General features: G+C 56.6%; 1 protein-coding gene across 15 annotated transcripts in view; it reads right to left on the reverse strand.

Moving 5' to 3' along the window:
• KCNAB2 (potassium voltage-gated channel subfamily A regulatory beta subunit 2) overlaps window positions 1-14,963 on the reverse strand; it is a 111,778-nt gene that overhangs the window by 22,062 nt on the left and 74,753 nt on the right. For all 15 annotated transcript variants that reach the window (XM_054662154.2, XM_054662146.2, XM_054662148.2 and 12 more), the window contains 2 exons: window positions 6,394-6,437; window positions 5,446-5,483 (listed from right to left, as the gene is read on the reverse strand). In XM_054662154.2, coding sequence (XP_054518129.1) covers window positions 5,446-5,483; window positions 6,394-6,437 — 82 coding nt within the window. The remainder of the gene's footprint in view (window positions 1-5,445; window positions 5,484-6,393; window positions 6,438-14,963) is intronic.

Below are 14,963 nucleotides of genomic sequence, written 5' to 3' on the forward strand. Positions count from 1 at the left end.
GGGTGGGGGAGGGGCACTCTAGGCCCTGGGGCTGGTGTGGGCCAGGGAGGGCAGCCTGCGGCAGCATCAGCTCCTGGGAGGTCTCGCTCACCTGTGCTCAGGTCAAACCCTGGGGAGCCCTCCTTGACTAATCCTCCCATCACTGGAGCCTGAAGTTCAGCCCCTGCCGCGGCTTCCCCTGCAAATTAGTCCAGAATCTGACCCGTCTCCCCACCTCCACTGTGCCCACCCTGCTCTGAGCCTCCAGCGGCTCTTGGGTGGTTTCTCACAATAGCCTCCTAGCTCTCTGCTTCCATCCTCTCTCCCTGCACCTTCCCCAGGCAAAGCGTGGTCCATGGGCCAGCATCAGCATGAGATCAGAAATGCGGCCTCCCAGACTCCACGACAGCCCTGCCACATCAGGATGTGCCTTCCGAGTACATGGGATCGTGCACACGCTGAACTCTGAGACACCCTCATGACTCGCCATTCCCAGTGCAGCAGCCAGGGCGAGCCTTGGCAGACCTTTTAAATCAGGTCAAATTTCCTCCATGCAAAAGCCCTCCAGGGGCTTCCATCTCGCAGAGGGTCAAAGCCAAAGTCTCCACCAGATCTGCACCCTGACCCCCGACTCTATCCCCTGCATCCCCTTCTCCCCAACACTCGACCTTAGGGCTGTGCCTTGGCTGTCCCCTTGGCCCCCGAAGGCTCTTTCTCTGGACCACCACGTGGCTTCCTTGCTCGCTTCTGCTTCCTGACCACCCTGTCGTCAGGACCCCCGCCCCCCTGCCCTCCTTTTTCTACTTTCTTCTCTGCAGTCAACTAAATAATGGTTCTCCAAAGGTATCAGGTCCCTGGAACCTGGGAATGTGACCTTAGGTAGAAAGAGGGACTTTGCAGATGGGATTAACGTGAGTACTCTGCAGTGGGGAGAATGTCCTGGCTTAGCTAAGTGGGCCCTCAGTGCCATCACAGGTGACCTTATGAGGATGAGACAGACGGAGACTGGACTGACAGAAGAGGAGGACGGAGAGTATCCACAGGGGCAGAGACTGGGGGATGCGGGCACAAGCCAAGGAAGGCCAGCAGCGCCGGACGCTGAAGAGGCCGGGAAGGGTCCTGGCCTGGAGAAGGGAGCCCGGCCCAGCTGACTCCTGGACTTAGGCCGGGAAAGGTCCTGGCCAGGAGAAGGAAGCCCGGCCCGGCTGACTCCTGGACTTAGGCTCAGGGGCACCGAGTTTGGATCTCTGGACCCCAGAGCTGTGAGAGAATACGTTGCTGCTGTTTTCAGCCGCGCATTGGTGGCTATTTGTTACAGCAGCCACAGGCAGCTCGCACCCTCTCCACAGCAGGCTGTTCGACCACTGGAGACGGTGTCTTGCCTGCCTCTTTACCCTGTCGCCCTCTCTAGAAAGACAGTGACTGGGAAGAGGCTGGAAGCAGGCAGGGAGCTGGCGCTAGGCAGGGGCTCCGCAAGCCTGAGGCGGGGCCCCGGATGCTCCTGGCTCTGCTCTGCCCACCGGGAGGCCTCCCACTCCTGCTCATAGACTAAGAACAAAGGGCTCGGCGCTCTCCACTCCGGAGCACGGTGGCCCTGAACACACCTGGCTCCCTCCTGGGAGGAAAGCCCGGCCAATCACAGAAACCTGTGGTCATCACAGACCCCCGAAGGCGTGCAGACAGCCAGATCAGCAGGGTCCGGCACTGCAGACACCAACCCTAACCTCACCTGTCCCTCAGCAAAAACGAAGCCACCATACAATTCCAGCTACATCCAGGGTGGCGCCTGGGATTGGCAGGACCAGAGGCAGGAAAGAGAGGGAGCGACTCACGGCACTGTGGGGCTCTGCTTTCTCACTATTTTATTTATTTATGTTTTGACGGCTATGATTTTGCTGTACTTTCTCTTCCAGGTTTTTCTGCCCTTTCCCTAGAAAACTGCAGCTCTACTCCACAGACTGCTGTCTATGCTGGCTGCGTTTTCCATTTGCTGTCACGGGCCTTTCCCATGCTGTTCTTCAAAACATGCTTTTCTTTTCTTTTTTTTTTTTTTGAGATGGAGTCTCGCTCTGTCATCCAGGCTGGAGTGCAGTGGTGTGATCATAGCTCACTGCAACCTCCGCCTCCCAGATTCAAGCAATTCTCCTGCCTCAGCCTCCTGAGTAGCTGGGATTACAGGTGCCTGCCACCATGCCCCGCTAATTTTTTTGTATTTTTAGTAGAGATGGGGTTTCACCATATTGGCCAGGCTGGTCTCGAACTCCTATCCTTGTGATCCACCTGCCTCAATCTCCCAAAGTGCTGGGATTACGGGCATGAGCCACCGCCCCTAGACCTAAAACATGACTTCTAAAGCCCTCCGCTCTGTGGCTGCATCCTGGTTCAGTTTACGCAGCCTTTATGTTGTGACTTTTTGGTTCCTTCCAGTATCTGGGTCCCAGACACTGAAGTCAGAAGGAAGCTCAGGAGACATACAGGCCACCTCCCTGTCACCCTCATCTGGGGGGACAAGGAATCTGTCCCTACCCCAGTACGGTTACCCCACAGCTGAGCACTGGCCGCAAGCGTTGAGGCAAAGAGCACCAGGTGGAACCCCCTGTGGCCAGTGGCCAGGTGAGACCCCTGCACCTGTTTATAGCCAGAGGCTCAGCTTCCTTGAACTGGGAATAGCACCTGCCTCCCTGGGTTGATAGAGGATTAGGTGAGATAATAAGTGTAAGGTTCTCAACCATTACATCTATTAAATTTTTATTGTCCAGCTTGTCTTGAACACATGCTTCTAACGGGGAGTGTGAGGCCACAGAAAGGGCACCTAACAATGGGAGGGCTGGAGACCTGAAACCACCGTGGTGGCTCTGACAGGCATTACGTCATTTTAGGGTTCCTAGTGTGGTTTGATCCCTTCATGGGCTCCTGTGAGCACTGGCTGAGAGTGTGATGGTGTTCTACAAACTGTGGACTCTGCCCTGTGCCATGTGAGGGTGGCTGTCATTCCTGCCTCACCAGGTGGTTTGTTCCACCCCTGGGCAAGCTTTCATTTTGTCCCTGGCATGGCATAGAACTGGGCTGAGCAGTTCACACAGCAGCCCTGCAGATAGTGCAGGGTACAGCTGCTGCGGCCCAAAGAACAGGGGACGTCAAGTCTTTTCTGTAAAGGGCCACATAGTAAATGCTTCAGGCACTGTGGGCCAGAGAGTCTCTGTTGCAATTACTCAGCTCTGCCCTTGTGGAGTGAAAGCAGCCACTGTGTGTAAATGATGGGCGTGGCTATGTCCTAATAAAACTTTATTTATACAAATAGTGTGCAGAGTTCATAGAGACAGGAAGTAGACTAGAGGTGACCAGGGGATGGGGAGTTGTTGTTTAAGGGTGCAGAGCTCCTGTTTGGGGTGATGAAATATTTTGGAAACAGATATTGGTAAGGGTGGCACAGTATGTGAATGTACTTAATGCCACTGAACTGTAGACTTAAACATGGTTAAAATGGCAAATTTTATGTTTCATATATGTAATAAAAAACTGAAAAACAAAAAAGCAGTCCAGGACGGTCCTTGCTTCCCTGCTGGCTCGGACTGAGCCGCAGCACCTGAAGTGCACAAACCTTCTTCATCTGAACCGCAACCAGGCGGGCCCCCCTTCTAGACGTATTGATTTCTTTTTTGACACTAACTGTAGGATTAATACAAAACTTTGTCTTGCTCCTTTGCTAAGCCATTTTCACCTGCCACAACCATTCAGAAACCTGACAGTGCCATCTATCTTATTCTCTGTCCTTCCAGCTTGGTGTCATCTAGAAATGACCTCCAATATCTTCACACATGTCCATCATTGTGTTCCTGATGGAGACACTGCAGAGGCCTGGGCCAGCGGGGCTGCCACTGGGCCATTGATTAATGCTCTAAGGGTGTGCCTGGTTTGCTGGTGAAAACGTCATCTCGTTGGATGGGTCTAGTCTGTCTGCTTGTTTTTATCTTTCCCACAAGGACATACAGGCCACCCAGCTAATATTGTTTGGAAATGAAGTTATGCCGTTCTACAGAAGTCTCCCATCTTGGTTTAGAAACCACATCGAAAGGGAAACGAGGCCGAGTCAGGCAAGGCTGATTCAGATTGAACCATATGGGCCCCAGGGCTCCAACTGAACCAATCTGGTGGGCTGAGGTAAGGCAATTCCTTTTGCCTTAATAACTCCAGACTTCACCCTGAGATAGCGCCTATCCAGCAACTTCAAAGCAAGGGGCAAATCATTCTATAACCAGCTATTGTCTTTTTTTTTTTTTTTTCAGACAGAGTCTTACTCTATGGCCTAGGCTGGAGTGCAGTGATATGATCTCGGCTCACTGCAACCTCCCCCTTCTGGGTTCAAGCAATTCTCCTGCCTCAGCCTCCTGAGTAGCTGGGATTACAGGCGCCCCCACCACGCCCAGCTAATTTTTGTATTTTTAGTAGACATGGGGTTTCACCATGTTGGCCAGGCTGGAACTCCTGACCTCAGGTGATCCGCCCGCCCCAGCCTTCCAAAGTGCTGGGATTACAGGTGTGAGTCACCGCACCCGGCCAGCTAGTGTCTTAAAGATAAAAGTGACTTCAAACACAAACTGTACGCATTTAAATTTTGATAGAAGCAAAGCTTTCCCTTGGAAACTGAGCAATCGCAGCTAACAAGGTCTCACATCAATTCGCTGATCAATTTTTAAACGCAACCTTTCTAGTGCTAAGTAGGATAAACGCGAAAACTGCTTCTTGTGCAGATGCCCAGAGCTGTCTGAGCAAATGCCACTGCTCTCATTTCTGAGATGCTGCCTCACTGTCCAGAAGCACACATGTCTGGGCGTGTGCCATCCCTGTCCTTCCGAAAGACCCAGAGGCGCTGGCGGCACACAAGCTGGCTTTTTGTTAGTGTTCACTTTCTTGTTCCAATTGTGGGGACATGAGCCCCAGCAAATACATCTGACTGCGATCCGCACGGTTCGCGGCAGCTGGGAAATGGACAGTGGATGTTGGGTGAAATGCAGATCTCAGGTTCTTCAGCTTGTGGCACTGCAGGGGCTGCACTCCCAATGACCTGGACAGACAGTTACTGGAGCCTCCATGGGGGCAGCTAGGACCTGCATCCGGCTTCAGAATTTGGGAAGCGTGTGCACCCTGAATTCTCCTCGTTAACTGTGGAATGGGGGTCACGCGTGTGGGAAATCTGAGTCCTGGGGAGCTTAAGGGACATGCTGAGGCCCGAGGCGTCCACTGCTGGGTGATGGCACCAGACTCGGCATCCCCTCTGGCCATGGCCACCTGGCTCACCTTTCTACTCTCCCCTGGGGCAGGGCGCCCTCACAAAACAGAAAGAGGGAGGGAGGCTGCTGCGCTGGCTCCTGGGAGCATGTGCTCACTGGTCCACGCGGCAGACTTAACCATGTGCTCTGGTGAGCCCGTGCTGGGTTCTGGGATGCTGGGAGAGCCCCATCTTACCTCATCGGTGATCTGGCCTCCGAAGGTCACCCATGTTCCTGGAAGGAGACACAGGGGCTCAAGTTAGGAACCTGGCAGGAAGCCAGATTATCCCGTCGGTGCTCAGACCTCAGGCTGTAGGGCACAGGGGGCAGCCACAGGTGTCCCTCTGTGCTGCTCTGTGGCCAGGGTGTCCTTAGTGTGTGTGGACAGCTGGCCTTCAGAGAAAGTCCTGCTCTCCTGGGGTCAATAAACTGAGGGGACAAAAGTCTCTAGAGCGGGCTGCTGGCTATGGGTCCAGGAGGTCTGGGGCTTTTGAAATGCTGGTCAGAGCTGTACTGAGGCAGCTCTAGTTCCAAGGACATGCCGCAAGAAATGGCACAAGGGACACCTCTCTGAAAACACACCAGGTCTGACAGCCGCGTCTGCATGCTCCTGCTGGGACGGGGCGGGGAGGGCAGTGTCAGGGCAGTGGGTGCTGGTGGGGGGCGGGGTGTGTGTGGGGGTGTGTGTACTGCATGCACAGGGGAGGTGGGGACTGCACATTCTGGAAACAGGCCTTGCATCTGACAGGAGAGGAAAAAGGGCCAAATCCAATGGCGCTCCAGGAGGGACTCACGAGCTGAGCCTGCCTTGGAAGGTAAGGTGTCTTCGTTGCACTCCCGGGGCCCGAAGGACCTCTGATTTTGTGGTGTGGGGTGGGGACCATGTGTGGAGGGGCCCTAGTATCCGCCTCACCTCCTCTGCTGAGACTGTGTCTCTCTCCCTCTATCCCAGCCCCCCTCCCACCTGCCTGTTTGTTGCCATGGCAACCGAGCCCCCCTGAATCCTGGGCTCTGGGTGCAGCTACTTCCTGGGGAGTGCCAAGGGTTGGGCCACCCTGCCTCCCAAGGGGTGTCCAGTTCAGTCCATGCCCGGCCTCCCCACAGCCTGTTTCCCTGGTGGGACGGAGGGGACCCCCACACTCACCAAGTCCCAGGCAGGAGACCCGCAGGCCAGACTTGCCCAGGTTCCTGAAAAACGAACGCCACGTGAGTTCTCAGCACCCAGGCAGGACCCTGCCAGCCAGGCTCAGGTCCCGCCAGGCCAGCCCCCCACCCACTCCCCCAACAGTCAATGTGTGTTTGGAGGCTCCGAAAGGCACCGGGGACCTTCAGAGAGGTGCCTCTGCTCACCCACCCTGGGGGTAAAGTGCCAACTGCCCCTGGCCCACACCATGCTGCTGGCACGGGCCCTGCTGGTGCCCAGTGGGGGTCTGCAGAGTGGTCTCAAGGACAGATGGAAATGCACAGGGACGCTGTCTGTTTTATGGCGAAACTGGACGGTCTCACCCCCATGGCACCATCCATGCGGCGCCCCTTGCAGAGAAGCCCCTTCTTCCCTCCTCTCTAAGGCCGCATTTGTGATTTTGTGTCTCTTCTTCCTGTCTCCAGCGACTGGGGCAGGAGATCGTCCCACTTCACTGGACCACATGGCCTGTGCATCTGTCCCTCGGGGTGCGGGGAGCTCCATGGTGGGGCTGCCAGTTCTCAAGCAAGGCCAGCGCCCTTCCTTTGTTACAGCCACAGCCAGGCCCAACAGCAGCGGCAGAGCCTGGCAGCGCAGCCCTCCTAACCAGGCACAGCTGCCCGGGCTCCTTCCCGGGGCCACTGAGGCACCTGCCCACTGTGGTGCATCCCAGGGTCCACAGGAACAGGCCTTGGGCCATCATGACTGTCCTTAGGAGGTGAAGGAGGGTGGCAGCCCTCTGCTGAGGACCGGCATGCCCGTATGTCCTGGCACAGGTTGCCTAGGAGCCTGCAGGGTCGCAGCAGGCCAGGCGTCCCCAGGCATCCTGTCCCTGGATCCTCCCGGGAGCCCTACGCGGCAGGAGGAGCCCTACGCGGCAGGAGGAGCCCACGCGGCAGGAGGAGCCCTACGCGGCAGGAGGAGCCCAACGCGGCAGGAGGAGCCCACGCGGCAGGAGGTGCCCTACGCGGCAGGAGGAGCCCACGCGGCAGGAGGAGCCCACGCGGCAGGAGGGAGCCCTCGTGGCAGGAGGGAGCCCACGCGGCAGGAGGAGCCTACGCGGCAGGAGGGAGCCCTCGTGGCAGGAGGGAGCCCTTGCGGCAGGAGTCCTACGCGGCGGAGCCCTACGCGGCGGCAGGAGTCCTAAGCGGCAGGTGCCCTACGCAGCGGGCGCCTTGCTTGTCGTGACATCGATTCCCACGTTACGATACCTGCCCAGCACACGGAGGAGCTGGATCCCACCCAGGCAGTTGGCTGCCAGCTCACGTTCCCCACCATGGTGGCATGCATCCCACCCCCCAGCCTGTTAAGCAGGGCGTGATCTGCCCAGATGGTGAGGTTGACAAGTGGCCGGGTGGATCTCACAGCTGCAGCCAGGCCTTGACCCATCTGGGGTCAGATTCCACTTCCCTTGTGGAATCCAGCTGCCAGCATCTGGTCAAGGGGCAGCTGGTTCTAGGCGGTGGGGAGTGAGAGCCATGAGTTACCAGCGGGTGAGGCCCAGCCTCCTGGCCCAAGGGCCCTGCATTTCCCTGGGGCCATGACACTTCTAACTTTGGAGGATGCGATGTCCTCAGTTTATCCTCTTTCCTGTCCAAGCCTGGCCCCTGGGAAGGCGGCGTGGGGCTCAAGCCTCATTCTGAACCCCCGACTTCTGACACGAGCCCACTCTGTCCCTCTCAGCCTCGGTTTCCCTGGTTATAAGGCTCCTGGACTCCTAACTCATGAGTGGATATAATACTTGTAAGCAGCTTGAAAACAGTTGAACGTGTCACCAAATTGAAGGTACTTTAAAATTGCCTGGGTTTATTTTTCAATTTCCTATTAAAACCACTCCAGCTGCCAGCCTATTGCTCCTGTAGGCAGAGCTGGGATTTTCCCTAAAGGAGAAGATAAGAAAAGCTGAGTTTTCTTTCAGGAAAGGGGCGCACCCGGTGGCGGCTATGGGCTGAGGCTCTGAAGCCAGAGCCCAAATCCTGGTACAACTTTCCTGGCTGGAGGACACCGGGCATTTTATGGAGTGGCCCGATGCCTCAGTGTTCTCATCTGCAGAATGGGCTCACGAGGCTGCCTTTCTCACGGCGGCTGCCATGAGGACAGAAGAAGATCCATGAGGATAGAAGGCCACAGGACACTGACTCACATGTGTCTCATTTCCCAAAGAGAGCAGGAGGGTAACCTTTTCTTTATTCAAAAACAACGGACAAATCAAATCAGCTTTAACTATTACCATGTTAAAAAGGAACTGAAGTTTCCTTTTTCCTCCTTATACATCAATGAAATACTCTGATAGTACCCTCTGAATTGCTGGCATGTTCCAACCCAGAATAACTCGTGTCTGTGGCTGCTGGGGAGAACAGCCCAACTGTACCACTAATACATTCTGCATAAGCCTGGTCAGTTTAGAAGTTTAGGTAATTTCCCCCATGCTGGCTAGAAAGTAACTGTGGTAAGAAATTATAAATGCTTAGTAGGAGTCCAATAATGAAGCAAAGGGCTGGAGGTTCTGATCAGTCCCTTTCAGCTGCTTTGGGGTCATAACCCCTTTGCAAAAACAGATAAAGCCTGGAAATATGCCCAGATACGAATGCCCTCAGAACGAACCTTGCTTGCAACGTCTGGGTGTTCACAGAGCCCTGGACCCCACTGGTCTAGATATGTCTGGGCATCGAGAAGGGAGGCCCAGCCCCCACCTCTGCAAAACCACCTCCACGAGTGACTGTGGGGAACAGTTGCTTGAAAAGGCTCTGCTGAAGGCCAGGTCAGGGCTGAAGAGAAGAGGCACCCCTTGGTCACCAGTTTGGGGAGGGCTGGCAAAAGGTGCCCCTGCCCCTGATTCCATATCTGTTCCTTGTCTGAGTGTTGGGAAATGGGCCCACTTCCCCGAGTGGGCTCTGGGTTCAGCCGCTCTTCCACCCACCACCCACAGGACTAATTTAACAAAACTAGGGCACCACGTGATGCCGCAATTACCCTGCTCAACTTGTTTCCCTGTGAAAATGATGGTATTGGTTCTGCCATCCGCTGCCAGGCCTCGGGAGAAGGGATGCGAAGGGACAGGGCGCCTCCAGGCCGAACGCTTTGTAAGCATGGCTGCTGCGTGTGGGGTGGGGAGCACACGTCTCAGCCGGGTCTGGACGGGGCTGCTGCGTGCGGGTGGGGAGCACACGTCTCAGCCGGGTCTGGATGGGGCTGCTGCATGCGGGTGGGGAGCACACGTCTCAGCCGGGTCTGGACGGGGCTGCTGCGTGCGGGTCTGGACAGGGCTGCTGCGTGCGGGTCTGGACGGGGCTGCTGTGTGCGGGTGGGGAGCACACGTCTCAGCCGGGTCTGGACGGGGCTGCTGCGTGCGGGTCTGGACGGGGCTGCTGCGTGTGGGGTGGGGAGCACACGTCTCAGCCGGGTCTGGACGGGGCTGCTCCCTGCTGTACTTGAAACTTCCCAGACACAGCGATCATTTCCTACCGATTTCTTCCCCATCGTTGAAACCTGACATCCTAATGAAGCAGGTGGTCAACATCTCGAAACCCAAATACTGTCGGTCTTCATTAATTTGCCTCATGTCTCTCCTGGGGTCTGGAAAACACCCAGTGAGGACTCACAGACATAACCTCTGCCGGAGGGGAGCACTGATGCCCATTGTGGAGCCCCCGGCTGCTGCACACCCCTAAAAACTGCACTTCAGACTTGGGAAGGGCCGGAGCTGGAAGGCTCCGGGAAATGACAGGTCATTTTACAAAGAGGAGTTTGGGGTCTTTCATTGGAGCCACCTGGGCAGAGGACAAAACTGTGATCAGGTGAAGGGCAAGCACCGTGGCCTTGGCTAGCTGGTCGCGGAGGAAGGCACATGGGGTGGCTCCTGTTAGTGCCCTGCTCGCCTGTCTGCTCCGTGCAGCGACGGTCTGTTTGCACGCCTGCCCTGCTCCCAGATTCCAGGCTCCCTAAGGACAGGCTGGGCTTCCAGTCTTTGTCTTCTAATCGGAGCTGGCAGTGGCAGTGTCCCAGGGAGTGCTTGTTTGGGACGATGTTGGGAAGTAATTCAGGGGTGAGAAACCCAGGCCCTGGGGTCAGACTCTCGGGACCAAGTGCTGGCCCCTCCCTTACTTATCAGGCTTGACCTCCCGCCATCCTACACTGAGCACGCCTTAGGCCCTTGGGCAAGAATGTGGCGCCTGGTACTGGCCATGCACCTTTAGTTTCCTAGTACCTGTGGACTGTGCGTATCACTGGACAGCTGTGCCTGGAGCACACCACTGGGAAGGGCCAGCTTCCCAGGGAGGAGGTCAGAGTCACAGGGAGGCTGGGATCAGGCTCCCCCTCAGTCCCTGCTGCCCCCCTCTTGCACCCTGGCTGTGGCCCTGGGACAGTCCCTGTGCAGCAACTCATGACACAGGTACTGCATGAGTGGGATGGGAGAGGCCCGGGGCGGTGGTGCCCGACGGCACAGGCTTTGGATTCTAAGGCCCATCTCAGCCCCTGTGAAACTGCACCTCATCCTACAGGGCTATGAACCTACCTCCCGCCGTGACAGCAGCAAGGAAAGGTCCCAGGCCTGGCCAGGTATAAGGTGGTGTTTGCAACTCCATTGGAGAGATGGGGGTCCCTCAGTCAGAGAGTGCTAGGGTTGGGATTTGAACTCTGGTCCGCAGACTGCAAACCCGCCCTCGGTCAGAGAGTGCCAGGGCTGGGATTTGAACTCTGGTCCGCAGACTGCAAACCCGCCCTCGGTCAGAGAGTGCCAGGGCTGGGATTTGAACTCTGGTCCGCAGACTGCAAACCCGCCCTCGGTCAGAGAGTGCCAGGGCTGGGATTTGAACTCTGGTCCGCAGACTGCAAACGCACCCTCGGTCAGAGAGTGCCAGGGCTGGGATTTGAACTCTGGTCCACAGACTGCAAACGCACCCTCGGTCAGAGAGTGCCAGGGCTGGGATTTGAACTCTGGTCCGCAGACTGCTAACCCGCCCTCGGTCAGAGAGTGCCAGGGCTGGGATTTGAACTCTGGTCCGCTAACTGCAAACCTGCCAGTCTGATGAACACCCCCCTTCACTGCCCTGTCTTGCCCTCCCTGCCTCCAGCACGCACGTGTGTGCATGCACACATAAGCACACACATGGGCGTGGTGAGCATTCATCCTCTGAGAGCCACTCCTCAATGAGTTTTAGGAGGGAAACATTGTTAACAGCCACACTTTCCAATTATGTAGTGCCTTATGTTTAGAAATAGTCCCGCTTTTAACCCCTTTGAGATCCTAGGACTGACATAAAAGTTACAGAAGGGAATAGGTATCTAAACCAAACAATATACATATACATGTTCGGTTTACTCCTAGCTTTATTTTTTTTTGAAACAGGCTCTCATTCTGTCACCCAGGCTGGAGTGCCGTGGCGTGATCTTGGTTCACTGCAACCTCTGCCTCCTGAGTTCAAGTAATTCTCCCACCTCAGCCTCCCGAGTAGTTGGGACTACAGGTGCGCACCACCATGCCCAGCTAATTTTTGTATTTTTTGGTAGAGACAGGGTTTCACTATGTTGGCCAGGCTGGTCTCGATCTCCTGACCTCAAGTGATCCACCCTCCTCAGTCTCCCAAAGTGCTGGGATCACAGGCATGAGCCACCTCGCCTGGCTCTAATTCTAGCTTTTGATCCCTACTTAACAAAAGATGTAAACTCCAGAGCTTCTAGAACAGAGAATTCCATTCTGGACTGTCATTAAGCTTAGAGGATTGGACACTTTCAGCCCAGAGGTTCATTAAAGCATGTCTCACCCTCCCAGGACACAGGGAAGGAAGAGACACGGATGTGGATGCAGGGCCCCAGAGTCATCCCAGAATTCACCTCCAGCAAGGGTTGGCTTAGATGACGCGGTTTTCACACGAGGCCCAACTCTCAGGCATCGGTTTTGCAGAGGTTTAAGCCACACAGCTCAGGCATCAGGATGGACTCACAATGCTTTTCAGGTTGGCACCCATACCAGCTATAAACCCAGAAGATTCCCAAATGCAATGAGAACAGTTTGTGGCTGTTTCTGAGGCTGGTGGCCTGCACTCCAGTTTCAGGTCACTGAAAAGCAGAGTTGTCCCCAGTTCGGTTCCTGTTTTGGGAAAACTTTCCCAGGAAACCTGGGAACCAGAGACCTAATTTAGTAATTTAGCTTTTCCAGCTTCTGTAGACCACATGTTGTGGAGACTTCCTTTATGCCTGGAGGATGGTTCTGGACGCAATCAAGGCTCTGGACTCAGAGACTTACATGGGGAGTGAGGAAGGCTGGCCCCCAGAAGGGTGCCCCAGAACCCTGCTCCCGGGACCCTTTGTACAAAGCTGGGACCCTCCCTTTTCCATCCTGGGCACATTCACCCAGCCTTTGAGAAAGGCCCCAGCAGGGAAGAGGAGGGAGGCCTTGCTCCTGACGAGTGCTCAGCATCCTCCCCACATACAAGTCACAGCACCGGGAGCCAGATGGGGGCTGAGCCCAGGTGGAGGGAAGCAAGGTGCCTGGGCTGACCATCGGGAAACTCCAGATGCGTCCTGGCTGCCTGTGCCTGCTGGAGCAAGAGTCCCGCCTGCTAGAGGAATTGGGCCCTGGGCCTGGCTCAGGTGGAGGAGGGAAGATTCATTCCATCACAGGGTTCGCCCCACAGTCCCTCACTATCACACGGATGTTTGTCATGGTGGCCTGGCTGGAAAGATATCAGACCACCCCCAGGGCATCTTGTGGAGCCTGTGTGCCCAGGGGAGGGCAGGAGGATGTTGGGGGGCCCTGTGGCCCATGCCTCAGGGTTCCCCAGGTAAAAGGAGCATTGGTGGCTTGGCTATTGTAAACGACCCTCAGAAAGAAAACAGAGGCAGAAGGAAGGAAGACGGCGCCCTCACCATCTCCCCCTGAAACTGGGAAGAAAGAAACTTAGCACTGATCAGATTCTCCACGCTGTTTCTCACCATCTACCAAGCACTAAGCACAGCCCCTCCCGGCCCTCAGCACAAACTGCCCAAGTCTGACAAATGGGGATTTGCAGATTTTATGCGCTCTCGAAAGTGAGGAGGTGGGGAGTTGGGGAGGCCGGGAGGTCAGCCCCCACCCTGCAAAGCTGTGTGCCCCCGTACCTATATTTCATCCCGTGCTGCTTCACGCTGGTGTCACCGGCACACGGTAGGCTCTGCACCGACAGCTGTCCCAGGCTCCGGGCCACCATGGCCACGGCGCGGAAGCGGCCTCGGGAGCCCAGGCTGGGGCTGCTGGCCGCCGGTCGGCCCAGCCGATCCTCAGGGCCCCGGCCCTTGAGGCTGTGCTCGGAGCAAACGAAGGACACCTGCATGCTGAAGCCGGGTGCTCAGATCCTGGCTGCGTCTCCTGTCCCCTTGGGCTCAGGAGCCATCTGTCCCCAAGAAACTCTTCTCCCCCGACCAGGACGAGACTTTATCCAGAAGCCAAGGAAGCTGCAGGCATTCCTTGAGGAGCGAGGATTTCCGAAGGCAACGGTGGGGAAGAAGGCTGCACAGCTCCGAGGGAGGGAGTCACATTTCCAGGACCGAGCTACAGAAGACCTGCTGGAAGCGCGGCTGGAGGTTGGGGGGTGCGCATTTTCTCCTCCCCTCACATCTCTCGTCTCTGCAGGTCCTTCCTCTGTCCCCACCCTCAACCAGCCCTGGCTGCCCAAGTCCTCAGCCCAACAGTCTCCAAAAGTGTTGGGCAGGGCTGGGCTGTGAGTTACTCCTGATGATGAGTGACGGGTGATGAGCACACCCTCCTTCCTTGGACCGGAGAAGGGAGAGCTCTCTCTGGTGTCACTTGTAGAGCCGGAGGTGATGGCCTGGGGGGCTGCGCAGGGCCGCTGTGACTGCTCTTCTGGGGCAGCAGCTCAGGGGGTCTTGGGGAGCAGCTGCTTCTCGGGGCTTCTTGAGTCTTTCCGGGGGGGCCTGGGATCCAGCTCCTGGCTCTGCGCGCTGTGGGCGGCTGAGGCTCCCACCATGTCAATGAGGCGACCAGGGAGAGGCGCGGGCAGCGTCTGGCCATTCGTTATTAATGAAGCAGGATCCACAAGCCGCCTGCCTTGGCTGGTCCCCCGAGGCCATCGCTGGCTGCTCCGGGCTGACAGCTGCTGAGCCAGGACTGGCCTGAGGCCTGGGCAGGCGCTGCAGCCAGGGTGGACTCTGCGGGCTGGATGTCTGAGCTTGTAGGCAGCCAGCTCTAAGCAAGGCAATGCCTGCTCCGGTCACAGCCTCCCTGGTGCATGCCCAGCGGCACCTGCTTGGGGTTCTCCCTCCGGAGAGTGGGGTATCCGCTGGGGGATTGGCACACGGAGAAGCAACATCACCAGAAATGTGAAGAAGCCACTGCGTCTTGATGGTTATGACACAGATGGCCCAAGGAAGGAAACGCGGGGGTCAAAGGGACAGAGAGGTTCCAACACTCCCAGTAAAACTTAGGTTACAGCAGACGCTCAATACATACTCTGCAATCAGTGAGTGAATGGCTGAATGAAGCAAGCCCCTGCCCTACTTTACTTCATCCTCTTCAGCATCCGGAGGGGCTG

Source organism: Pan troglodytes, chromosome 1 (assembly GCF_028858775.2).
Source record: "Pan troglodytes isolate AG18354 chromosome 1, NHGRI_mPanTro3-v2.0_pri, whole genome shotgun sequence".
NCBI classification, from domain to species: Eukaryota; Metazoa; Chordata; class Mammalia; order Primates; family Hominidae; genus Pan; species Pan troglodytes.